This window comes from Schistocerca serialis, chromosome 9 (assembly GCF_023864345.2).
Source record: "Schistocerca serialis cubense isolate TAMUIC-IGC-003099 chromosome 9, iqSchSeri2.2, whole genome shotgun sequence".
In the NCBI taxonomy this organism is placed as follows: domain Eukaryota; kingdom Metazoa; phylum Arthropoda; class Insecta; order Orthoptera; family Acrididae; genus Schistocerca; species Schistocerca serialis.
In genome coordinates this window covers 381,790,280-381,818,212 of record NC_064646.1, presented here as the reverse complement: position 1 = coordinate 381,818,212, position 27,933 = coordinate 381,790,280, and the positions used below count along the sequence as shown (strand labels likewise).

The 27,933-nt window shown below is 44.1% G+C and overlaps 1 protein-coding gene across 1 annotated transcript in view; it reads right to left on the bottom strand.

Moving 5' to 3' along the window:
- Positions 1 to 27,513, bottom strand: part of LOC126418930 (translation initiation factor IF-2-like) — a 65,396-nt gene extending 37,883 nt beyond the window's left edge. The window contains exon 1 of the mRNA XM_050085959.1: positions 27,491 to 27,513. Within this exon, the coding sequence (XP_049941916.1) occupies positions 27,491 to 27,505 (15 nt within the window). The 5' untranslated portion in view covers positions 27,506 to 27,513. The remainder of the gene's footprint in view (positions 1 to 27,490) is intronic.
- Positions 27,514 to 27,933: the final 420 nt, after the last annotated feature.

The window sequence follows — 27,933 nt, the reverse complement described above, 5'->3', positions numbered from 1 at the left end:
AAGAGGGTGGACCATATCGTTCGGCGTTTGGCGCATACACTATGTCGTCAAAAGTATACGCACAACTGGCTGAAAATGACTTACAAGTTCGTGGTGCCCTCCATCAGTAATGCTGTAATTCAGTATGGTGTTGGTCCACACTTAGCCCTGACGACAGCTTCCACTCTCGCAGGCGTACGTTCAGTCAGCAGCTGGAAGCTTTCTTCGGGAACGGCACCCCATTCTTCACGGAGCGCTGCACTGAGGAGAGGTATCGATGTCGGTCGGCGAGGCCTGTCATGAAGTCGGCCTTCCAAAACATCCCAAAGGTGTACTGTAGGATTCAGGTCAGGACGCTGTTCAGCCAGTCCACTACAGGGGCGTTATTGTCGTGTAACCACCGCCACAGGCCGTGTATTATGAACAGGTACTCGAACGTGTTGAAAGATGCAATCGCCATCCCCGAATCGCTCTTCAATAGTGGGAAGCAAGAAGGTGCTAAAAACAACAGTGTTGGCCTGTGCAGTAATAGTGCCACGCAAAACAACGGGTGCAAGTCCCCTCCATGAAAAGCAAGACCACACCATAACACCACCGCCTCCGAATTCTACTGTTGGCGTTACACATGCTGGCAGATGACGTTCACCGGGCATTCGTCATACCCACACCCTGCCATGAGATCGCCACATTGTCTACCATGATTCGTCACTCCACACAACGTTTTTGCACTGTTCAATCGCCCAATGTTTACGCTCCTTACACCAAGCGAGGCGTCTTTTGGCATTTACCGGTGAAATGTGTGACTTATGAGCAGCCGCTCGACCATAAAATCCAAGTTTTCTCATCTCCCGCCTGTTATAGCACTTGCAGTTGATCTTGATTCAGTTTGGAATTCCTGCGTGATGGTGTACATAGATGTCTGCCTGTTGCACATTACGACCCTCTTCAACTGTCGGCGGTCTCTGTCAGTCAACAAACGAGGTCGGGCTGTACGCTTTTGTACTGTACGTGTCCATTCACCTTTCCACTTCACTATCACATCGGAAACAGTGGACCTACGGATGTTTCGGGGTGTGGAAATCTCGCCTTCAGATGTATGCATGACACCCAATTACCTGACCACGTTCGAAATCCGTGAGTTTCGCGGAGCGGTCCGTTCTACTCTCTCACGATGTCTGATGACTACTGAGGTCGCTGATATGTAGTACACGGTAGTAGGTGGCAGCAAAATGCAGGTAATATGAAAAACACCTGGTTTTGGGGTTCTCCGAATACAACTGCAAATTGAGGAGCAGTTGGCACCACAGAGGCACAATGAACTGTTGCAAATAGGTTACTTCAAGGACAGCACATAACCACAAGCGCTGTTGCGTGCATTCCAGTGAGCCAAAACCACCGTCATTTGCGACTTCACTGATATCAGATGAGATCTCATTGGAGGGCAGCTGATTCTCTCTCGGTGCCAGCGACGGCCGTGTGGTGGTTAGAAGGAGGCCAGTTAGAAGGAGGACCTGTAACCAACCTATCTACGCGCTACACACGGTGGACCTAAGCCTGCAGTTATGCTTTGTGGTGCGATTTCTTATTACAGCAGAAGCACTCTGGTCGTTGATCCACGTAGACTGACTGCAAATTTGTACGCAGGTCTGGTCATTCGACCTTCTTTACCGCCAACCGTGAACAGCATTCCAGGGAGCGTTTTCCAAAAGAACGCTCACCCACATGCTCTACAGGGTGCCGACGTGTCGCCTTGGCCTGCTCGATCAAGATCTGTCTCCAATCTAGCGTATATGAGGCATCATCGGACGACAACTCCGGCGCCATCCACAAACAGCATTAACTGTCCCTGTACTGACCCACCAAATGCAACAGGCACGGAACTCTATTCCGCAAACTGACATGCGGCACCTGTACAACACAGTGCAAGCGCGTTTCCATGCTTGCGTCCAGCATTCTGACGGCTACACCAGTTATTAATGTACCAGAATTTCAGATTTGCAGTTGCGTATTTCGCGCTTACATTAACCTGTGATCGTTACCTAGACAAATGTGTTCCCAAAATTTCACTCCTCTATATTAATTATTTTTTCGTGTTGCTACTTTTTACTGTTAGTGTATTTTCAAGTAAGATAAGCAATCCAACTATTTTCCGGGCCAATTTCATTTTGTCCATTTATACAAGTCACTAACAAAGTAGTCCAATGGGGAGTCGCCACTGTAATGAAGATCACACCTGTGTCTGTTAACACGTCGCCTTTCGTCCTGAACTCGAATCATAGTAGTCGTGTTCTGGACCCTCTCCTTTCCTCCCTTCAGAATATGTTAGCGTTCATTTCTCACGAGCTCTGCAACCTCTACCTGATCAACACACGAACTCCGCAAGCAGTCCAAAACTTTCCTTATCACCAACACCAGACCTTCTCAACTAGCAACAGACTTGTGATTATAGCCTGGCCACTTCACGCAACAATTCAATAAGCTACATACTAAGGGCTTTGTAATGTTAAGCCAAAGAGCTCCATTACATTTCTATTAAAAAAATTATAAAAGTAAATTATTAACTAAAATACAGTAACTGACAGATAGATGGCGAAAAAGATCAGTATATAAAAGGAATTATTTAGTAACAAGCTTCATTTGAAAGTGTTTTTGAAGCTAAGAATAGCATCTAACGGTTGTGAGAAACACACTTTAGAAAGCACAGTCTGTCCGTTTCAGTAATTGCCGATTACAGAATTTTGTAGTGGATGAACACTTCTCTCTTTTTGTCAGTTTTTGGTACGGCAACAAAGCTCACAATAGTCATCCCCTGTAAAAGTTTATTTGTGCTCTTCGCAAGCTTCTCATAAAAATGGAAATTTTATGATGAACCCATTCTAAGAAGCACATAATCGTCTTTCTCAAAACGGCAGAGGGATTGTCTTCCCATATAATGAGACAAAGATGAATTTTAGTCTTCACTATAATTTTCTGTGAGATAGCGAATTGCGCGAATAATGGATCTTCTGGTATGTTGCTCCTTAGGTAATTAAACGCATATCCTACTTATTCAACTTTTTCCTCTCTTTTATTTCAGTTGTTAACGACTTCCTATATATTTCTTGAAGTGAAGTTGGATCGTGATTATAGTGTTCCATGCGCCAAGACAAAACATAATCATCTCCCATACTAAAATATTTGGCATTGTATTGTTCTTTTCCGAGCACCTCCGACTCCGTTCAGCAGTAGACTGCACGTTCCAGTAATGTCTGAAGGTAAAATCTCATAAAGTGCATATTACTTTCACACTATTCTCCATCATTAATGCCGTTATCAAATATATGTAATGTCACTTTTCTGTAACTTCTTTCTTTGCCACTAGATTCAACGCTAGTATGTTCGTCTCTTCTGCTAGCTTCAAGCTACTACCTGGTCTCAAAATGTCCTAGCCAGATGCACCCGTTTAATGGGTAACATGTTTGTCTACCTGAAGGGCAAGTTGGGGAATTCAGGTTGGCCGATAAGTATACCTTCCTGCACCGTTTCCGATCTGAGATTACCCTCAGTGTGTAGAAGAGTGCCAATGACGATTACGAAAACTCTTCAGTTTGACAGGCTATTTACACTATACTAAATTTTGATCATTCACTGCCTGCTCAAAAGTATCCCAACATCCCTAAGTAAATCGGAATTGACCACCAGATGTCACTATAGACGCATCCACCACTGTTAAGGGTGCTGGGGAATGTTGTGTTGTCAGCAGAGAAGTGGTAACAACAAAATGCGTCGGTCGGCGCAGCTCTTCGAAAATGGACTAGTCACTGGATATCACATGAGTAATAACCCCATAGGAACTTTTCAACCCCACTAAAGCCACCCAAATCGATGGATGGTGGTATGAAAGTTAAGCGGTAACGCGAAGGAACTAACAGTTAAACTAAGTCTAGCATTACGGAGGGTGGTTGTAAAAAGTCGGAAGTAACCAGCGCAAGGAATCACACGTGAGTTCCAATTGCTGCCAGCAGTTCTGCTCGTAAAATGACTGTGCGTAGGGTGTTAAAAGAATGGGATGAAATGGTTGAACAGCTGCTCATAAGTCACATGTGTCTGTAGTCAGTGTTAAGCGAGGCGTGAGGGGAAGCAAAGAGTGACGACTCTGGACAGTAGACAACTGGAAATTAGCGTTTTTGAGTGACGAATCTCCCGGAGGCAACGTGACGGCGAGTTTGGGTTTGGTGAATGCCTGGTAAATGTTAGCATGAGTCACATATAGTGTCAACAGTGCAGCAAGGGGTGGTGTTATGGTATGCAGGTGATTTTAGTCGTTAGGACATGGTCCCTTTATTGCGCTTGACAAAATTCGGATGGAAGTAGACACATTTTACAGCGTTGTGTAGAGTGAACAGTAGAGAAACTGTTCGCAGACTATGACTATATCCCATGACAATACACCTCTCATCAAGGAACATCTGTGAAACAATAGTATGTGGATAATAACTATCCTGAAATTCACTGGCCGGCTCAGTCTCCCGACCTGAGCCGTGTGTAACACCCATGTGATGATACCTCAGCGAGCGTGGAATGTCAGTACCCTCTGTATTTTCGGCTCTTGGGGAAGAATAGGTTGCCATTCCTCCACAGACAAGCGGACACCTTATGAGATCTGCCCCAGGCAGAGTTCAAGCCATCATAAGGTAAAATATGAACATACATCCGGTGTTAATGTCCACTAATACGTGTCCGGGAACTTCTGATCAGTTAGTGTGGGTTGGTTTGTTAACTGTACAGTCATCTCTCAATCATTCAGTTATATAGAGATACAAATACGTTCATTTTAAGAGAAAGTGTTGGAGTTGTATTGGCATGAAACTTGAATGAACTTTCTCCAGGTGCCATCGCCCGAAGGCCTCCATCAAAACATTCTTGGATTCTCTAACGAAGGAAGTAACGCATAACTTACTCTGAATTTTAACCCATACGACAATGTTTCTGAACTTAACATGAGAGAACAAAACACCGAAGAAGAAGAGTGTGAAGAAAATTGGTGTCGGAGAGATCCCCAGTGCTACAGTATACAACCTGTTGTCTCGGTAAGATTGGGGATTCCGGATTGGATATGCAGCAAAGATGCGCTTCCGTTTACGGAAAGAAATCAGGGATTCCCCAACTTGTTCGTGCGACTCGACATCAGGATTTGATTCAAATCGCATATTCTTTCGTGTGGATGATATCGCATTCAGAAAATCGCTTGTCGAAGCAAACTGACACATCACCGCCACACTGACACCACCACTACCCTTGGTTCAAAAAATAGAACCACTTACAAAATCAGCACGAAATCCTTACGAGATTGTGGCTACCACGTATAATAATTGAGTATCTGTTCCAAATCATAGCGTCACGAATTTCGATCAGCAGACATTGCCGTTTGTCCGTATTCCTTAATCTTCACCATATAGTAGCTGTCCCGTGTTTCTTAATAAAATTATTTTTGAAGACGTGAAGATGAGAATAAAGTCTGCCGAAACCGCTTGTTTTAAATAAAGAAATATTTACGTGGTCTTGTCTTTAAAATGTTTTAACACATAAAGTAGATCGCTTCTACTGTCTTCTCAAAATGAGAAAATTGAGTCATTATGTGCTCTTTTTTATCCACATGGCCATTTGTCTTGAGGTCCAACTTAAAATGAACATGTTTCATAACAAAAAAAATTTTTAAGATCTCAAGATGACAGCAAAGTCTTTAGAAACTAGTTGTTTTACATGAAGAAATATTTATGCGGCCTTGGCTTTAGAACGTTTTTAGCAAAATCACATTATCACTTCACAAGAAATTAGCGTAAATCCCGAGTTGCACTGTGTAGGTTCCACCTACAACTGGCTGGGTAACTAGCCTCCGAGTTGGGAGGGAGACAGGGGCATACAACCGGCAATACGTCGGTGCCGGTGGTGTTCCAACTAAGTTTCAAGTTGGTGACCTTTCATCAACCACAATTTGCTGTACATGTGATTGCAATACTTTTTTTAATCAGTAGATGTTGTGGTGATGGGGGCTGCATGGTATTTACTTAAAACGGCAATGGATTAATAAAAAAAAGAGTGAAATAGAATAGCAGTCGTTGTCAAAGGATGAAGCAAACAATACCAATAAGATTTTTCTATTACTGAAGGAACGCTGTTTTAGCCCTCATTACAGTTCCCAATTGCGCATATTGTCTCTCGATCCCAATATAAGTGACGCTGTGCAATGATCGACAACTATCCAGTTTCTCATGTCTAATTTTTCGTTCAGATTTCGAGAGGAAGCGGCCAAGCCAGACAGACCAGACGCGTATGAGAGAGGACATGGATTTCAATCCCAGTGCTACCTTATCTACCAAAAGTACTCGAGACACATTAATCAAATGGTTCAAATGGCTCTGAGCACTATGGGACTTAACTTCTAAGGTCATCAGTCCCCTATAACTTAGAACTACTTAAACCTAACTAACCTAAGGACATCACACACATCCATGCCCGAGGCAGGATTCGAACCTGCTACCATAGCAGTCGCGCTGTTCCAGACTGTAGCGCCTAGAACCACTCGGCCACTTCGGCCGGCTGACACATTAATCACCCAAATACGAAGAAGACTATGTAATGTAAACATAGACTGAGAAAATTTGAACTGTTCATCTAGGAAAGAGTTTCTTATGATATTAGGGCACAATCTACAGCGTTGTGTTTCCCATGGGTAAGGCACTACGAAGAGTTGTAGAAGAAAATCTCTAGCACACGTGTCAGAAATGTGGCCTAAAAGATTGGCTGTCTTTTTATACCGCATATCCATACATTAAGTGATCAGCTAGGATGGCCCTTAGCTATACGAGATTTTCTGAAAGTTAGAATTTTGCTTCTCCCACAACCCACTTTTGTTCCAATTGACAAATCATACCCTGTGAAAAGTATCATCTCAAACCAACGGCCAAACTACTTGACGTTGGACCATAACACCAGCATCATCTATTACAAAACGAAAAAGTTAAGAGATACCAAGTTTATTTTTGATAAAGCACACATTTTCAATTTGTGAAACAATTTTAGTTAAAATAATCACTTTAATACATTCATCTCTGTAGAATCAAAACATAATTTGATTGAATGAATATTATTTATTCCGAGGAGAAAGTAGCACCTGGGTATTATTTAGTCACCAGCAGCGATTTGTAAAAGAACTTGTTTCTCAGATTCGTCTTTTGTGAGAATGTTATTGTAGCCCTGAATGAGTCTCACGTCTATTTCCGGAACACCTTTCACGATATCTATCTCATAAAAATGGTAATTTTGTAACGGGAGTCGTGTTTCTGTGAAGAAGGGTCTTTGAGGAGAAAATCGATACTGATAAAATGCCGTGAAGAAAGTTTTCGTAACAGGTGTTACAAAAGATGAAAAGTCAATATTCGTATAAACTTGGTTTTCCCTTCTTCCTCTTCTTTATCTTTTTCTAATTCCAACTTGAGCTGTATTGTCCTTGACCTTTGTTGGAACACTGTTTTCAAACAAAGCTAAAGGCACTGTTTCTCGTGCTGGGTGCCGGAGGTGATTTGAAGCTTGTTTTGCAGCAGTCTTCCTGTTTACTGTATCAGTATGATAATAATTTATCAGTTGACTCTTGAGTGGGAAATCATGTTAAGGTGCCGTAATTGCTTCTGGTGACAGAAACCAAGCTCGAACATAAACTAGCACAAGAAAAGTACACACTCTTGTCAAGAGCTGTTCTCCATATCAGACATTCGTAAATGAAACTGATCTTGAAATATGTGTAAGGTGAGTGTATATATATACTTATGGTCTTTGCTCTCCACCTAGAATGAGTTACAGCTCCTGGAATCCGAAACGATATCACATTCTTTGGAAGGCTGCCGAGAACGATCATTACTAACTGCAGCAGTTCTCGGTAATCGTCTCGCCGTTGTTTCTGCGGAGAATGTAGGTTTTCAAGAACTCAGAGTCAAATAGGCCGTGCATCATCAGGTAGTTCGCCGCGCGGTATTAACCGAGCGGTCTTGAGCTGCAGTCATGGACTGTGCGGCTGGTCCCGGCGGAGGTTCGAGTCCTGCCTCGGGCATGGGTGTGTGTGTGTTTGTCCTTAGGATAATTGAGGTTAAGTAGTGTGTAAGCTTATGGACTGATGACCTTAGCAGTTAAGTCCCATAAGATTTCACACACATATACCATGTACCATCAGGTAGTTCCTGCCACCGGTTATGTGAGCCCTATGTCGAGTTTCGATCACGTTACTCTAAATTTCTTGAAAAGTTCCATGTCCAAATCAGATAGACGATGACGACAATGGAGGTATAACAACCCACGACAATACTTTTTGAAATTTGTGCAGGCGCCATTTGCTCGACCTGTGTTGCTTGCTTTCGTACGATAGCAAAATGCCTGAATTTCGTCACCTGTACCCCCTCTGCTCTAGTACCTGGTAAACAACCACGGCTTAATCTTTTCAAGAAGATGTTGGTCTTACAGGGACACCTAACAATTGTTCCTTGCCTTGAAAGTTTACTAACACTGCCAGCCAATCGACCTTTTCAACACGTTTGAGCGCTGGGAGCAACTTTCTGTCCCAATGAACACAAGTTTGCTGACAATAACACAGTAGTCTCGTTGTTTGCTGTTAAGTGTTCACCGCTATGCTGTAGCACTCTCCAAATCAATAAAAGGAAAAACTAGTAACTTTTACTCCCGACTGGCCACTGCGGCCGCCTGTGCTTATACTATTAATGTTTCATTGTTAATAAAAATCATTATTTTTTTTCACTCTAAGGCAAACAAAAACGACGTACGGCGAAGGACGGGACGGAAATTGGTAGATGTGATGAACAATAATTACAATTTCAGGAAAATTATGAGTGATGATTTATTCAAGAGAAAGAGTTTCACAAAATGAGCGTTGATACACGTCTGGCTCTTAGATAAGTTCTTTGGGTTCGTATGATTGATAGAGTTGTTGGATTTTCAGTGATAACGTGCCAAATTCTGCCCAATTGGCGTGTTAGATCGTTAAAATCCGGAGAAGTTTGGAGGGCCCTCCCATAACACTGGGAGATCCGGTGACATTGGTGACCAAAATAGGGTTTGGCAGGCACGAAGACAAGCAGTAGAAACTCTCGCCGTGTGCGGGCGGATATTATCTTGTTGAAATGTCTACATCTACGTCTAAGTGATTACTATTCACAATAAAGTGCCTGGCAGAGGGTTCAATGAACCACCTTCAAGCTGTCTCTCTCTACCGTTCCACTCTCGAACGGCACGCGGGAAAAATGAGCGCTTAAATTTTTCTGTGCGAGCCCTGATTACTCTTATTTTATAGCGATCATGTCTCCCTATGTAGATGGGTGCCAACACAACGTTTTTTCAATCGGAGGAGAAAACTGGTGATTGAAATTTCATGAGAAGATCCCGTTTTAATGATTGCCACTCCAATTCACGTATCTATTTCGACCTGATGCGGATCCCACACCGCACTGCAATACTCCAAGAATATGGCGGAGAAGCGTGATGTAAGCAGTCTCTTTAGAACACCTGTTGCACTTTCTAAGAGTTCTGTCAATGAAACGCAGTCTTTGCTTTGCCCTACCCACAATATTATCTATATGATCGTTCCAGTTTAGGTTATTTGCAAGTGTAATCCCACAGTATTTAGCTGAATTTACAGCCTTCAGACTTGTGTGACTTATCGCCTAATCGAAATTTAGCTGATTTCTTCTAGTACTCTTTTCTTTATTCAGGGCCAATTTTCACTTTTCGTACCATACAGATATCTTATCTAAATCATTTTGCAGTCGTTTTGATCATCTGATGACTCTACAAGACGGTAAATGACAGCATCATCTGCAAACAATCTAAGACGGCTACTCAGATTGTGTGCTACGTCGTTAATATACACTCCTGGAAATGGAAAAAAGAACACATTGACACCGGTGTGTCAGACCCACCATACTTGCTCCGGACACTGCGAGAGGGCTGTACAAGCTATGATCACACGCACGGCACAGCGGACACACCAGGAACCGCGGTGTTGGCCGTCGAATGGCGCTAGCTGCGCAGCATTTGTGCACCACCGCCGTCAGTGTCAGCCAGTTTGCCGTGGCATACGGAGCTCCATCGCAGTCTTTAACACTGGTAGCATGCCGCGACAGCGTGGACGTGAACCGTATGTGCAGTTGACGGACTTTGAGCGAGGGCGTATAGTGGGCATGCGGGAGGCCGGGTGGACGTACCGCCGAATTGCTCAACACGTGGGGGCGTGAGGTCTCCACTGTACATCGATGTTGTCGCCAGTGGTCGGCGGAAGGTGCACGTGCCCGTCGACCTGGGACCGGACCGCAGCGACGCACGGATGCACGCCAAGACCGTAGGATCCTACGCAGTGCCGTAGGGGACCGCACCGCCACTTCCCAGCAAATTAGGGACACTGTTGCTCCTGGGGTATCGGCGAGGAACATTCGCAACCGTCTCCATGAAGCTGGGCTACGGTCCCGCACACCGTTACGCCGTCTTCCGCTCACGCCCCAACATCGTGCAGCCCGCCTCCAGTGGTGTCGCGACAGGCGTGAATGGAGGGACGAATGGAGACGTGTCGTCTTCAGCGATGAGAGTCGCTTCTGCCTTGGTGCCAATGATGGTCGTATGCGTGTTTGGCGCCGTGCAGGTGAGCGCCACAATCAGGACTGCATACGACCGAGGCACACAGGGCCGACACCCGGCATCATGGTGTGGGGAGCGATCTCCTACACTGGCCGTACACCACTGGTGATCGTCGAGGGGACACTGAATAGTGCACGGTACATCCAAACCGTCATCGAACCCATCGTTCTACCATTCCTAGACCGGCAAGGGAACTTGCTGTTCCAACAGGATAATGCACGTCCGCATGTATCCCGTGCCACCCAACTTGCTCTAGAAGGTGTAAGTCAACTACCCTGGCCAACAAGATCTCCGGATCTGTCCCCCATCGAGCATGTTTGGGACTGGATGAAGCGTCGTCTCACGCGGTCTGCACGTCCAGCACGAACGCTGGTCCAGCTGAGGCGCCAGGTGGAAATGGCATGGCAAGCCGTTCCACAGGACTACATCCAGCATCTCTACGATCGTCTCCATGGGAGAATAGCAGCCTGCATTGCTGCGAAAGGTGGATATACACTGTACTAGTGCCGACATTGTGCATGCTCTGTTGCCTGTGTCTATGTGCCTGTGGTTCTGTCAGTGTGATCATGTGATGTATCTGACCCCAGGAATGTGTCAATAAAGTTTCCCCTTCCTGGGACAATGAATTCACGGTGTTCTTATTTCAATTTCCAGGAGTGTAGATCAGGAACAATAGAGGACCTATAACACTTCCTTGGGGAACGCCGGATATTACTTCTGTTTTACTCGATGACTTTCCGTCTATTAGTACGAACTGTGACCTTTCTGACAGGAAATCACGAATCCTGTCGCACAACTGAGGCGATACTCCGTAGGCCAAGGACTGCAAGGAGGGCAAGAAAACGGGACACAGAATATCGTTAAAGTACTACTGTGCTGCAGCGGTGCCGCAGATGACAACCAAAGGGATCTTGCTATGAAAATAAATGACACCCCAGACCATCACTACTGGTTGTTGGACTGTATGGGGGGCGACAGTCAGGTTGGTACTCCACCGCATTCCGGGACGTCTATACACTCGTTTTTGCTGGTCATTGGACCTCATTTGGGAGCTGCACTCATCACTGAAGACAGTTGCACTCCATTAAAAGAGATTCCAGACCGAAGACGTGTCTGGAGACCAGAGCAGCGGTGGGACAACAATCAAGAGTGGTGTTGTAGGGTGCGATTTCTTTTTGTAACAGACGCCCTTTGGTTGTCATCTGTGGCACCATTACAGCATAGCGGTACGTGCCCTTCATGGCAAGCCATCCTCGGCTTATATTTCAGCAAGATAATGCTCGCTCCCACACGGTCTCCACTGTTATCTTCGTAGCTGTCAAACACTAACTTGGTCAGCAAGGTCTCCGGATTTCTCTTCAATTGGGAACTTTTGGAGCATTATGGGCAGGGCTCGGAATTTTGACGATCTATCGCGCCAGTTGGACGGAATTTGGCACTATGTTCATTAGGAGGACATTCAGCAACTGTGTCAATCAGTGCTAAGCCGAAGAACAGCTTGTATAAGGGCCAGAGGTGTGTCAACACCTTATTGACTTGCTCAGTTTCTGAAGCTCTTTCTCTTGAATAAATCATCCAGTTTTTTTCTGAAATGGTATTTGCTTGTCTGTACATGTACGTCGCATCTAACAATTTCTGTCCCGTTCTGATGATTCCTTAGCAATGTGCTTTTCTTTTTGTTTGTCTTAGAGTCTTCTATATATTACAGTATTAGAGAAAGTCTCTAAACACAATTATTAAAAATAATTTTACCTAATAATAAGACTTTTTTGGTAGTGTTGATAAGGAGGAACTGTGTAACATTAACTTAGCAATTATTCAAAACTTCATTGTTGAAGACCGTTATGTTGTTATTGAAAAATTGGGCCAATTTAGGTCATCTGAGGTTATCATACTACAACGAAACTGCTCTTGCCCTATGGTTAAATAATACTTCAATTTTGTTTCTGGTGGAAAAATGAGACTTGTTGGAAGAGTTACCAAAAGTGCGTTGTATCTGTAAAGGAAGCAACGTGTAAGATCCTAGTGTCACGGATCCTGTAGTAGCACGTATGCAGTTCTTATAAAGCATGCATAGCAAAACGAGCGAAAGTATAATAGGTGTACTCACTGATTTTGAAAGGTAATCCATGGAAAAAGTCGAAATTGCTTCGTGAGACCATTTAAAGACTTTGTAAAAATGGTTCAAATGGCTCTGAGCGCTATGGGACTTAACATCTGAGGTCATCAGTCCCCTAGAACTTACAACTACTTAAACCTAACTAACCTAAGGACATCACACACGTCCATGCCCGAGGCGGATTCGAACCTGCAACCGTTGCGGTCGCGCGGTTCCAGACTGAAGCGCCTGGAACCGCTCGGTCACAACGGCCGGCAAAAGACTTTGTATTCGGTTCAGCTAGATACAGTGGGAATTAGTGACGTGCAGTGGCAGGAACAACAGGAGTTTTGGTGAGGTAAGTGGATAGTTATCAGCCGAAAATCAAGTAGGGGCAATGTAGGAATAGGCCTAATAATGAACAAGAAAATAAAATATCGGGTAAGCCAGTATGAAGAGTATAGTGGACGCATTATCATAGGCAAAATTGACATAAAAGCCAACTCTAGTGCAGATGATGACGACATTGCAAGAAAAGGTGATGAGAGAAAGATAATTATTCAGATAGTTAAGGAAGACTACAAATTTAATTGTCTTGGTTGAATGTTGGCTGGAATCAGGTAGTAAGAAAAAAGAACAGAAGAAGAAGAGTGGGAGAACATAGATTGAGGTAAAGGAATGAAACAGGAATTGTGTACAGAGCATGATTTAATCATTAGTAACGGTTGGTTTAAGGATCACTAAAGAAGGCTGTCTGTATACATGGATGAGACTTGCACTGGATAGTTTCAGATTGAGTTTATGATGGTAAGACAAAGATTTCGAAACAAGATTATAAACTAAAGACGTTTCCAGGCGAAGATGTGGATTCTGACAACTACACTCATTCTCATAGATTAAGGATAATGCAGATACATGGTGAAACAACGTTCTGGTGGGCTGTTTGCGGGTTTAAATCATTTCGGGGTATGAGCATGCAGTGCATTTGACCTGCGGTCGTCGCACGGTGGCGCTGGCAGCAGTCCACATTCGCAGAGGTGCGTTGGTGCATGTCAGAGTACGGTGCAGCGAGTAAGTGTGCAGACGTTTACAGACGTGCTAATGGTGACTGTCTGTTAAAAATGGCTCAAAGAGCACATATTGATGACGTTATAAGGTATAGAATACTAGGGCGACTGGAGGCTGGTCAAATACAGCAGGTCGTAGCACGGGCCCTCCGTGTGCCACAAAGTGTGATCTCAAGATTATGGCAACGATTCCACAGACAGGAAACGTGTCCAGGCGCTACAGTACGGGACGTCCACAGTGTACAGCACCACAAGAAGACCGATATCTCACCATCAGTGCCCGCAGATGGCCACGAAGTACTGCAGGTAGCCTTACTCGGGACCTTATCGCAGCCACTGGAACAGTTGTCTCCAGCCGACTGATCAGACATGGTCTATACGCCCGGAGACCTGCAAGATGCATTCCACTGACTCCTGGTAACAGGAGAGCCCGTAAAGCCTGGTGTCAACAACACAGTACATGGTCACTGGAACAGTGGTCCCAGGTTATGTTCAAGGACGAGTCGAGGTATAATCTGAACAGTGATTCTCGCCAGGTTTTCATTTGGCGTGAACCAGGAACCAGATACCAACCACTTAATGTCCTTGAAGGGGAATTGTATAGAGGTCGTGGTTTGATGGTGTGGGGTGGGATTATGTTTGGTGCACGTACACCCTTGCATGTCTTTGGCAGAGGAACTGTAACAGGTCAAGTGTATCGGGACGTCATTTTGCACCAGTATGTCCGCCTTTTCAGGGGTGCAAATGGGTCCCACCTCCCTCCTGATGGATGATAACGCACGGCCCCACCGAGCTGCCATTGTAGAGGAGTGCCTTGAAACAGAATGGAGTGGCCTACCTGTTCTCCAGACCTAAACCCCATCGAGCACGTCTGAGATGCTCTCGGTCGACGTATCGCTGCACGTCTTCAAACCCCTATGACAGGCACTGGTGCAAGAATGGGAGGCTATACCCCGGCAGCTGCTCGACCACCTGGTCCAGAGTATGCCAACTCGTTGTGCGGCCTGTGTACGTGTGCATGGTGATCATATCCCATATTGATGTCAGGGTACATGGGCAGGAAACAGTGGCGTTTTGTAGCACATGTGTTTCGGGACGGTTTTCTCAACTTATCACCAATACCGTGGACTTACAGATTTGTGTCGTGTGTGTTCCCTACGTGCCTGTGCTATTAGCGCCAGTTTTGTGTAGTGCTACGTTGTGTGGCACCATATTCTGCAATTATCCTTAATTTATGAGCATGAGTGTACTTATTGTTAATGAACTGCAGATTAAAGTGAATAATTTGCAATAGTTAGGAACTAAAGAGACGAGACCTGGACAAAATAAAGGAACCAAAGATTATCGAGAATTTCAGAGGGAGTATTAGGCAATGGTGGATTGAAACAGGCAAAACAAATATAATATGAGGTAGTTGCACAGACCTGAGAGATGAAATAGCGAATGCAGCTAAAAAACAAAGCGTAGAATTCCCTGAGTAAGACAGAAGGTACTGAATTTAATAGGAAAATGGAAGAAATATAAAAAAGGCAGGAAATGAAGTAGACAAAAGAGAGTACAGACATCCAAAATATGAGGTTGAGAGGAAGTGCATAATGGTCAACCAGGAATTGTTAGAAGTCAAATACAAGGGTGTAGAAGCATGTTGAACTAGGGGAAAATAGAAAATAGATCTCTGGAGAAAAGAGAAGTAGCTGTATGAATATTCAAGGTTCAGATGGACTGAGTACATAGAGGATCTATATAAGGGAAACAAACTGGAGGACAGTTTTATGGAAAGGAAGGGGAATGCAGGTGAAGATGAGGTTAGAGACGTGACAAAGCTGGAAGCAGAGTACTGAAATATTTAAGAGTAAACCTCTGGAGAAGACATTACCTCAGAATTTCTGAGATCCTTGGGAGATACCCTCTGACTTCTGGAAGAATGTGATAATTCCAGTTCTAGAGTAGCCAGTTGTTGACCAATGTGAATACTATTGAAAGATCAGTTTAGTAAGTCGTGGTTGCAAAATACTGAATGGAATTATTTAATGAAGAAAAACTAGTTGAAAGTGACCTCCGGGAGACCAGTTTGAGCTCCACAGAAATGTAGGAGCATGCGAGGCAGTACAGTCCCTATCAGTTACTCCAGAACATGGGTTGACGAAAGGCAAACCTATATTTATAGCATTTGTAGACTTCAAAAAAGTGATGGAAATACTGACTGGACTACAAAATTAGAAATTCTGAGACAAATACAGGGAGCAAAATGGTATATTCGGCTTTTAAGTATAACACACAGCAGCTATGAGTCGAAGAGCATGAAAGGAAAGCAGTGGTTGGGAATGGAGTGAACCAGGGATGTAACCGATCGCCAGTGTTATTCAGTCCGCTCATTGAGGAAGCTGTGCTGGGAACGAAAGAGCAATTTAGAAAGAGAGTGAGCGGACCAAAAAATGCTATTTTCGATGACATTTTAATGCTGTCAGTAGAGGACTTGGAGGAACATGTGAACGGAAGGGATAGTGTTTTGAAAAGAGATTACAAGATGAACAAGAAAAAAAGTAAAACAAGGGCAACGGAATGTAGCCGAATTAACGTCTATTGTAAATGTGTTAGAAAGTACTTTCTAGTAATAGCCTTGGGCGTAACTGAAATACAGACGATAAGCACACTAGACAAGAACAATGTAGAACCTTTTGATATGCGATGCCATGGATGAATGTTTAAGTAGGTTGATCGTATAACAAATGATAAGGTACTGAATCTAGTTGAGGAAATTAAGAAATTTATGGTCCTTTATTGAAAGAAGGAGGCATAAGACACGTCCTGGGGCATCAAGTATTTGTCATTTTGATAAAAGAAGGCAGTGTGAGAGTAAACATTGTAGAGGAAGACCAAGGATTGAGTACGTTAAGCAATTTCAAACGGATGTTGGCTGTGACAGTTATGCAGAGAGGAAGTGGTTCAAATGGCTCTGAGCACTATGGGACTTAACATCTGTGGTCATCAGTCCCCTAGAACTTAGAACTACTTAAACCTAACTAACCTAAGGACATCACACACATCCATGCCCGAGGCAGGATTCGAACCTGCGACCGTAGCAGTCGCGCGGCTCCGGACTGAGCGCCTAGAACCGCTAGACCACCGCGGCCGGCAGTTATGCAGAGATGACGATGCCTTTATAGGATAGACTAGGTTGGAGAGCTGCATCGTACCAGTCTTCAGACTGAAGACCACATCAACGACATCTCGCGAAATGACTGTGGTGGGAAAGTCAAATAAATAAGGGCTCATTTAGCGTTCAGTCAGTTACATATAGTGGTTATTCCCACGCACCATTCGCGTTTGGGAATGGGAAGGGAAGGAATCATAGTGGACAGCGGACAGTAGTCTCCGCCACAAGTACGTTCTGGGCTATAAGCGTACATTTAGAAATTTGCTGCACAGTCTGCTGATAATGAAATTGTCTTCTTGCTGCCTAAATACTGTTTGTATATCTGCACTAACACCGAGATTTGAAGCAGTCGAGAGTCAAACGTGTCAGTCAGTGTTGCGAAAACTCGACATCGAAGTTAGTTATGGCAATGGCGCCGAGGTACATCGGCGGAGCGAAGCAACGTCAAGTCTGCTAATGGATGACAAAACAGCTATTCGATCATGGTTTGAGACTACAAATGCGTGCACGTAATTACGAAAGGGTAGCATAATAAGTAGACCTAGAAGAATTCCTTGTAAGAGTCAGTATGGAGAAACGCGGCGAGTTCGATAAGCCGTAATGTGGGAGGCGTGAGAGTCAAGCTCACAAACAGACCTGTAGAACTGAAAAACGCTGAAGACCGCAACACATAGATCGCGTAGCAAAGGATAGATGCCTTTTTCCCTTGTTTAAAAAAATGACTCCTAGTCTTGTAAATTACAATAGCAACGAAAGCTATGTTGTTATTTTGATTAACAATCTTGCCTACGATGTTGAGTCTTAAGCCGCTGTTACTATCGTGACCAGTCGCCAAGGCTGCACGCCTGCCATCTGGTGGCGGTCGCAGACCAGTCGTTGTATCTGATGTAGCTCATCGATCCCCGATTATCATACTAAAGAGGCTAAGTGACAAAACTTACTTTCTAAGCTATTGAGAATAAACTTTATTGAAGTAATTGGAACATAAATATACACTACCTCCACATTATCACTCAGCCCGCCCACTTCGAGGGGAATCGAAACTCAATTAAAAAAAAAAAAAATTATCACTCGCTCCGTGACATGGAAAGCAAGTTACCACTTGCCATATTAATGTCGACTTATCGAGGAAAAGCGAAGGTTGTTCCTGTGAGTTACCAACAAGGAATGTCAATAAATATCCATCAGAATTTAATTTCTCACCTAGAATCCCATCACTGCACAGCTTACACAACAAATATTGTTTTTACTTTGACGTTACGATTAAAAGACATTATAAAGACACAAAAGATTTAAAGACATTGGCTGTCAGTGGGCACTGGTTTATATCCATGGGGGAATTTGACAGTTGTGCTGGACAGCGATTCGACCCTCGGTCTTCCACTTACCAGGCAGATACGCTGGCTACCACCACAATCCCACGGACTAAACTAATACGCCTCCATTTAGATCCACATTCTCAAATTATACCACACGATACTGCTGTAGTGCCCCTCCTCATTAGCCTAATTACTCGCGGCTTCAAGTAGATTTCCGTAAGAGGAAGCATTGTTATATTACGAAAGTGTCTGCCGATTGAAGGGTTATCATACTAAAGAGGATAAGTAACAAAATGTAGTTTCTAGGCTAGTGAGAATAAACTTTTCTCAAATAACTAGAATACAAAACTGCACTAACTCGACATTATCACTTGCTCATTGATTTTGAAAGCAAGTTATTACTTGTCATGATAAAAAAAAAAAAATAACAAACACTAGCATTTCTAAATAAAGTTCCACTGAACTGCTAAACGGGCGAAGTCCAGCAGACAAGTTTTGTAATATTTCTACCACTACCTATCATTTTACTCCTCAGCATTGGCACAATTCACGGTAAAATTGCCGGTCGCAGTGGCCATGCGGTTCTAGGCGCTACAGTCTGGAACCGCGCGACCGCTACGATCGCAGGTTCGAATCCTGCCTCGGGCATGGATGTGTGTCATGTCCTTAGGTTAGTTAGGTTTAACTAGTTCTAAGTTCTAGGGGACTGATGACCAAAGAAGTTAAGTCCCATAGTGCTCAGAGCCATTTAAACCATTTTGAATCACAGTAAAATTTTATGCACTTCAAGTAAGCATTCTATCATACTGAATGAGATTTTCACTCTACAGCGGACTGTGCGCTGATATGAAACTTCCTGGCAGATTAAAACTGTGTCCCGGACTTAGACTCGAAACATCCCCCAGGCTGTGGCTAACAAGGGGAGGCCGCCAATTGTGAAATTCAGATCCGATTCATACTGCGCATAATAAAAGCTCATGGCCAGAGGTGTAATGTGGCAAAGCACCAAGACGCAATTCTCAGCCGTTGTCGAGAAAATCGACAGTTAAAAGAAACCGTTGCGGTGAAATACTCTCTACGATTGATAATTTTATACAGCGTCGTGGCGCAGCGGTAAGGGCTCGGGTACGTAATCCGAAGGTCGCCGGATCGAATCTCGCTCCATGCAACATTTTTTTGTTATTAGTTTTTTGTAATTCAAATATATATATATATATATATATATATAGTTTTTTGTAATTCAAATATATATATATATATATATATATATATATATATATATATATATATATATATGTGTGTGTGTGTGTGTGTGTGTGTGTGTGTGTGTGTGTGTGTAAAAACTGTTAATGAATTGCTTATGCATGTTGGTGAAGGCGAATCGCTCTCCAATTGTACCGCCTCCATTTTTCCGTTTGTTTAACATGATGTACCAAAGCTCTCACGTCCGCACTGATTTTCGACGATGTTATAAGTTGCGCTAGGGACCGCATCTACCTTCTTTCGAAGTTAGCAGGCAACTACGCTGTTATGCGGCGGCTCGTTTCGGCCCATTCAACATCTGTCCTTCAAGTGTAACAGTGTGGGACTATATCGAACCCTACTTGAAGGATACGGTAAACGTGATGCCGTGTGACGTTGGTTGTGATATCTATGACTTTAAAGTGCAGAGCGGTATATAACGGCGACCACAGAAATACTGTACAGGCACATACCATACTGAGATTCATGGGAAGGAACGTGATGAAATGTGAGTTACACACCTAACTATTGATTTTCAAAGCGCACGTTCGATGGTTACTTGGGAGTATCTCACCATTCTGGTAAACGTATCAGATAGGGTAAATATCCAAAGAAGAGCGGCTTCTTTCATCACGGATTCGTTACATAAGTGCCAGAGCTCCGGAGCAGACACTAAAAGAGAGGCACTGTGCATCGTAGAAAAGCTTACCGTCAAAATTTCGAGACTGTGTTTTTCAAAAAGAAGAAAGATATCACATCCTCACACAAACATCTTACAACAGCAGCAGCAGAGAAACTGGAACTCATACGAACTCTCTCCGTCTGTCCTAGGTGCCACATGCTAAGTGGGAATGGAACAGGAGAGGAGGAAATTGATAAGGGTGACTGAGGTACCATCTGCAACCACCTGTGAACTTACGGGGAACGGATATGCATGTATCTGTGCCGCTCCCAGACTACTGTCACGACGATAGGGGATAGTGCGTATGTGTCCAGCACTACAGGACAGGTTCAGACTGGACAAATACGAAACGCCGGTGACACCACGCACTCCTTGCAGTGAGGTCGGGTTGTGCTTCTTGGACACCGGAAGCCTAAGAATGGCGTGCCATCTCAACAGCCAGTACTGTAGTTGGAAGTGTACGTTCAGTTCCTAGTATGGCGACTATATCGTGCTGTGGTCACAATGGGTAGCCTACTGTCGAAATGCTCAGTTTACAGCGTTTTAACGAATTTTACTAATTTTATGAGGTGATCTCATTTGAAACTTTGAATTTTAATTCTTTTTATTAATTTTACTGTAGTTTCCACGCAATGAAAGGTTTTACCATCTATTCGGCTTTATCGTTTCGCTTAAAACGTATTCTACCCGGAACAAATTATAAACAATGTTTTCGAGGAAAAAGGTGCAGTAGGTATGACATTAGATCACACAACGTTTCTTGGTATGATCAAATACAGAGGGAAAAATTCCAGCCTGATTTGGGGGGCTCTCACTTCTCTTTCCTACCGAACGGCTGATATTTTAATGGAGAACGAATCATCGCACGAATATAGTAAATCTTGTGATATTGGTTCCAGTTTACACGAGCTTGGGTTCCCTGTGCCTACAGGCAACCACGCACTGCACGCCACCACAGGGGTGAAGTGACAGCTACCTTCGCGAGTCGTAATTGTTGCGTGGCAGTTACACAAGAGGCACACAGATGGCTCCTGCTGCCTGCGACCGCTGGCTGTGAAAGTAGCAGCACAACGGCGCGTCAACACTTGCCGTTCCGGAGGCGTGGGCGTCACCAAACAACAGGACGGGAGTGCGAGATGCGGAACGCGACACCACGCCATTGCCACCACTGCCGTGCGTTACCTCATGCCTCCTCTGGTGACACTGGTCTGTAGAGTTTCACAGCGACGAGAAGTACGACTCTCCTCTCTCAGTCGTCCCCACACTCAAGAATGTCATTCGCCTCATCCTTGCCCATGCAGATCCATCCACGAAATCCTAGAAGGGAATGAATTGTGCCTTATTTACTGTACCTGTTGTCCTAAAACCGTTCGCAACATGCCGACTTGCTTTTGGGAGAACTTACATTCTAATCTCCATCTCCCATCGAGAATTCATCTAAATTTTCCTGAATCAATTGACGTGAATTCAAAAATAATTCCTTAGCTCGGTTTCTTTCCTTATATTGTTCTACCTGAGCTAATACTCCTTGTACAAGAACGTCTATCAGGGGACGTTAAGCACTGATCTTTCTGTCTCCGTTCCTCCCTAGTTTAACATGAGCAAACAATAACCTAGCAGTCTGACTACTCCAGTATGCTAGAACATAGTAATCTTCGATTCACCTACTAGTACAATAGAACATCTGGCTCTATCATACAACACAAATTCCATAATCTGCTTCCTCTAATCCATATGTTCAATATGCTTCCCTCGATGAACGACGAACTAAATTTTCTGGAAGCAGACCTGAAGACAAAATTCCAGGATAGTTCCTTTGAAACGACCGATTTGCTGCTTTATCTCCCCCAATCAGTGCTTCAAAACCCTATCTTAAGTAGTCGTCATCTACAAGATGTTAAACTCCAATTTTCCTTCCATATTTTACTGAAGACAACAAGCAGGGATAACTTTACGGAAAATAGTTTTTCCAATTTTTTTTATCATCAATTTGAATCACATAGGAACATATAAGTAACTTTCTCATTTTAAAGTACAAACTCCCTAATCAGAAACCGTGAATCTGTATCATCTATGAATGTAATCGTTGTAGAACGAGATTTTCACTCTGCAACGTAGTGTGCGCTGGTATGAAACTTCCTGGCAGAAAAAACTGTGTGCCGGACCGAGACTCGAACTCGGGACCTTTGCCTTTCGCGGGCAAGTGCTCTGCCAACTGAGCTACCCAAGCACGACTCACGCCCCGTAATCACAACTTTAATTCCGCCGGTAACTCGTCTCCTACCTTCCAAACTTCACAGAAACTCTTCTGCGAGCTACTGACAAGAATAACTCTACGTTCTTTATGTATGTGCTGTATGAACACTTCTTTAACTCGTAGCTTGTAAATAGGTCTACAAATAAGGCGTTCACTCAGTATATCCTATTAGAATAAATATTAGAACAAATATTTCAGATCTGAGTTGCGGTATAAAGTCGTACAGAAGCCCAGGGCCACTGCGTAAACACTGAACACATCTTTCACATCGCTTTTTTCGGTCGCTAACAACAACATTGCACTTGATAATATTTACTTGATTACGCTTTCTGGACATAACCTCTAATAACATCAGATAGAAAGTCTTGATCTTCTTATAAAAGATTATTCCCAAAACGCGTAAAAAAGTGAATTTTTGTCAAATAAACTACTGTTATTTACGAGCAAAAAAGCGGCAAAAATAATTGCTCACTATTCACTTATATTGTAATCACTTAATCATTGCCTTACATCGTGCTGTTTGGAGCGCATGTAGATTTGTTGACATTTTTGTGGGCTAGCGATACACTCACATACAGATTGCGGTAGTATCACGTACACGGGATACGAAAGGGCAATGGATCCGCAGAGTTGTCATTTGTACTCAGGTGATTCATGTGAAAAGGTTTCTGATATGGTTACGGCGGCAGGACAGGAATTAACAGACTCTGAACGCAAAATGGGAGTTGGTGTTACATGCATAGGACATTCAATTTCAGAAATCGTAAGGGAATTCAATATTCTGAGATCCACAGTGTCAAGAGTATGCCGAGAACACCAAATGTTAGGTATTACCTCCCACCACGGACCACGCAGTGTCCGACGGTCTTCACTTAACGACCGAGAGCAGCGGCGTCTGCGTAGAGTTGTCGCTGGTAATAGACACGCAACATAGCGTTAAATCAATGAGGGACGTGTGACGAATGTGTCCGTTAGAACAGTGCAGCGAAATTTGGGGTATGGGCTATGGCAGTAGACGACCGACACGGGTGTCTTTGCTAACAGCAGGAAATCGCCTGCACTGCCCCTCCTGGGCTCGTGGCCGTATTGGTTGGGCTCTAGCCAACTGGAAAATCGTGCCCTGCTAGTTGGTGGTTGCTCCGTAGCGGAGTGGGCTATGTTGATGTGGTATCCGATCATTGACTGAAAATAGTTAATTTCGGCTATTTGAACACCTTTTGCAGCTATTTGTGGACACCTTGTTCGCAAACAACTATTCTACACGACATTAGGAGGTACCCCATTACTTTCGTCACCTCATTATTTATGTACAACACTATACGTCACCCAAGACATAGTTCACCATTAAACTTCTGTTTATTTTTCATGCTTTGCTCTCAGTTTCGTTGGTTAAAGTTTGATCAACAAAACACAGTAGACGTTACTATAAAATAAATGTCGTGTGGTTAGGTCCTCCCGACGGTTACACCGTTCTCCGGGTGCAAGTCTTTCGGTTTGACGCCACTTCGGCGACTTGCATGTCCATGGGGATGAAATGATGATGATGATGATTAGGACAACACAACACCCAGTCCCTAAGCGGAGAATCCAGCCGGGAATCGAACACGGGCCCTTAGGATTGACATTCTGTAGCGCTGACCACTCAGCTACCAGGGGCGGACGAAGTTACTCTTCTAAATATTCATATTAGATTGCCTTGCATGAAAGTTTTAGTTCAATGGAAATGTAAACATATACAGGGTGGTTCAGAAAGGACTTTAAAACTTTAAAAATTTATATAAATTGATTGAAAAAAGATATAGAGCTGGGTTTAGTGTTGTTTTGTAGAGAAACACATCAAGTTTTTTTATTTTTTATTTTACCTCGAACTAATGATGTTGTATGTGGCTTCCGTTGGTTATCCTGCACACATCCCTTTGGAAGTCAATTTCTTCCCGAACCCGCTGTAGCATTGCAGATGTAACTTGCTCAGTGGCGGCGTAAATTCTTGCTCTAAGTTCAGGCAGAGAAGCCGTCACAGGAGGTACAAACACGATATCCTTGACATATTCCCATTAAAAAGTCGAGTGGTGTCACATCTGAGGAACGTGGGTGTCATGCAGTTGGCGCATCACGGCCAATCCATTGACCTGGAGAGCGGTTACTGAGAAAATACGGACGTCAGCCAGGTAATGGAGTGGTGCACCATCTTGCACAAAGTAAACATTTCGTTCTTGGTCATCGTCATCGATGTGTGGTATCAAAGACTGTTGTAACATATTCAGGCACACTATCCCGTTGATGGTTGTCTCACGGAAAAAAGGGCCGTACACTTTGTTCTTGTTCAATGCGCAAAACACGTTCAGTTTTTGGCTGTCACGAACATGTTGCAATGTTTGATGTGGATTTTCATTTCGCTAAATCCTGCCACTTAAGCGAAACGTCGACGCGTCAGAAAAGGTGATTTTGTCCAAGAATACGAACAGAATTTCTTGTGATCGGTTTTATCAGTGTCTTTTATTGCTTGTACGATCGTCAGTCTACGCAAACGGTTTCCCAACAAACGCCTAAAAGTCGAATGTGGGCTATTCAGTCCGTGAGATGCGCGACTGGCCGACATCGTAGGACTGTTGACAAAACGTTGTCACACTCGCTCAACGATGTCTTTAGATGTGCTTGGCCGACCTGATGATTTTCCATGTCTTACCGAGCACCCTGTTTCTACAAAACATTTATGCCACTCATAAGTTGTACACCTACTATGAGGATCTTTAGTGTACGGAAATTACGGTGAGCTGTTGTCGCCGACTTCGATTCTACGAACCAAAACACACAGTTAGCACGATCGGGTCCAGTGAAGGCAGCCTTCTTTACTGCAACAGCGGCTAGCGCTCCTTGCGGTGCGATTTGGCACTGGCTAACTGCCCTCGGAAAACGTGATGTATTTCCCTACAAACTGACACTACAGCCACCTCTGTAGGTGCCATGAACTAATTTATATGAATTTTCAAAGTTATGAAGTCCTTTTTGAAACACCCTGTAGTGAGAAGATACGGATCTTTGTCCTATTTTAGACATGTAAAGAGCGACGAGATTCAGAATACGAATCACGTATCGAAACGTGGAGATAAATCACACCGAATTCTGGATATGAAGAAAATTAATATAACTTTTCAGAGATTAACCATATTTTTCATCAAAGATATAGCATTTCCATGAAATATTCTCAAAGTACACTACTGGCCATTAAAATTGCTACACCACAAAGATGTGCCACAGACACGAAATTTAACCGACAGGAAGAAGATGCTGCGATACGCAAATGATTAGCTTTTCAGAGCATTCACACAAGGTTGGCGCCGGTGTCGACACCTACAAAGTGCTGACATGAGGAAAGTTTCCAACCGATTTCTCATACACAAACAGCAGTTGACTGGCGTTGCCTGGTGAAACGTTGTTGTGATGCCTCGAGTAAGGAGGAGAAATGCGTACCATCACGTTTCCGACTTTGATAAAGGTCGGATTGTAGCCTATCGCGATTGCGGTTTATCGTATCGCGACATTGCTGCTCACGTTGGTCAACATCCAATGACTGTTAGCAGAATATGAAATCGGTGGGTTCAGGAGGGTAATACGGAACGCCGTGCTGGATCCCAACGACCTCGTATCACTAGCAGTCGAGATGACAGGCATCTAATCCGCATGGCTGTAACGGATCGTGCAGCCACGTCTCGATCCCTGAGGCAACAGATGGGGACGTTTGGAAGACAACAACCATCTGCACGAACAGTTCGACGACGTTTGCAGCAGCATGGACTATCAGCTCAGAGACGCTGCATCACAGACAGGAGCGCCTGCGATGGTGTATTCGACGACGAATCTGGGTGCACGAATGGCAAAACGTGATTTTTTCTGAGGAATCCAGGTTCTGTTTACAGCATCATGATGGTCACACCCGTGTTTGGCGACATCGCGGTGAACGCACATTGAAAGCGTGTATTCATCAACGCCATACTGGCGTATCACCAGGCTTGATGGTATGGGGTGCCATTGGTTACACGTCTCCGCCACCTCTTGTTCGCACTGACGGCACTTTGAACAGTGTTACGACCCGTGGCTCTACCCTTCATTCGATCCCTGCGAAACCCTACATTTCAACAGGATAATGCACGACCACATGTTGCACGTCCTGTACGGGACTTTCTGGATACAGAAAATGTTCGACTGCTGCCCTGGCCTGCACCTTCTCCAGATCTCTCACCAACTGAAAACATCTGGTCAATGGTGGCCGAGCAACTGGTTCGTCACAATACGCCAGTCACTACTCTTGATGAACTGTGGTATCGTGTTTCTTGTTGAAGCTGCATGGGCAGCTGTAGCTGTGAACTCCATCCAAGCTCTGTTTGACTCAATGCCCAGGCGTATCAAGGCCGTTATTACGGCCAGAGGTGGTTGTTCTGGGTACTGATTTCTCAGGATCTATGCACCAAAATTGCGTGAAAATGTGATCACATGTCAGTTCTAGTATAATATATTTGTCCAATGAATACCCGTTTATCATCTGCATTTCTTCTTGGTGTAGCAATTTTAATGGCCAGTAGTGTACATTTTGGCACTTACCAAGAGCAAATGGCTCTGAGCACTATGGAACTTAACTTCTGAGGTCGTCAGTCCCGTAGAGCGTAGAACTACTTAAACTTAACTAACTTAAGGACACCACACACATCCATGCCCGAGGCAGGATTCGAACCTTCGACCGCAGCGGTCGCACGGTTCCAGACTGAAGCGCCTAGAACAGCTCGGCTACTAAGAGCAAATTTTCTCGGTTGCAATTAGTGAAATAGTAACAATCATACACGTAAGAAAAATGGCCATATTCTAAACCAACGAAATTGTGGTAAAAATTAGGTTTTGTGCTTTCAGGCTCGTATAATAAGAAATCAAATACAGAGCATAGATAGAAATGTGTGTTAGTGCTCTTCTACTTTTACGCTCTGAAGTAATAAATCGGCATTCTACATTATATTGCCACCTACCTGTAGTTGAGTCATTTCCAGTGGTTTCTTAAGGAATGTGTGCTGACGTCTAAAGGGCTGCCTTTATAGGCGGGAGGCGGCGGGGGCCTTGGAGGGGCGCGTGGCGGACAAAACACGGCGGGAGAAACGCCGACCGAAAGAGACGTCGCGGACCACCGCCGACCGCTGCCGCGGCCGCCAGCAAGAACTGGCAGCGCGGTCACGGAGGGCCGGGAGGAGGCGACACTGCTGGCCTCTCCTACCCACAGCACACCTGTGGCTGCAGTTTAATCGCGTGGGTAGGGGTGGGAAAAACCGACCGGTTAAAACCTATATCAGTATTTTAGTTCTGAATAACCGGTATTTCTAGGTATCTGTATAGTCCTAGTTACACCTTTTCGTTTTATTCTCGGCCATAATGGCTATGTTTGTGAACTGTGACTGTGTGGGATAATTATTTATAA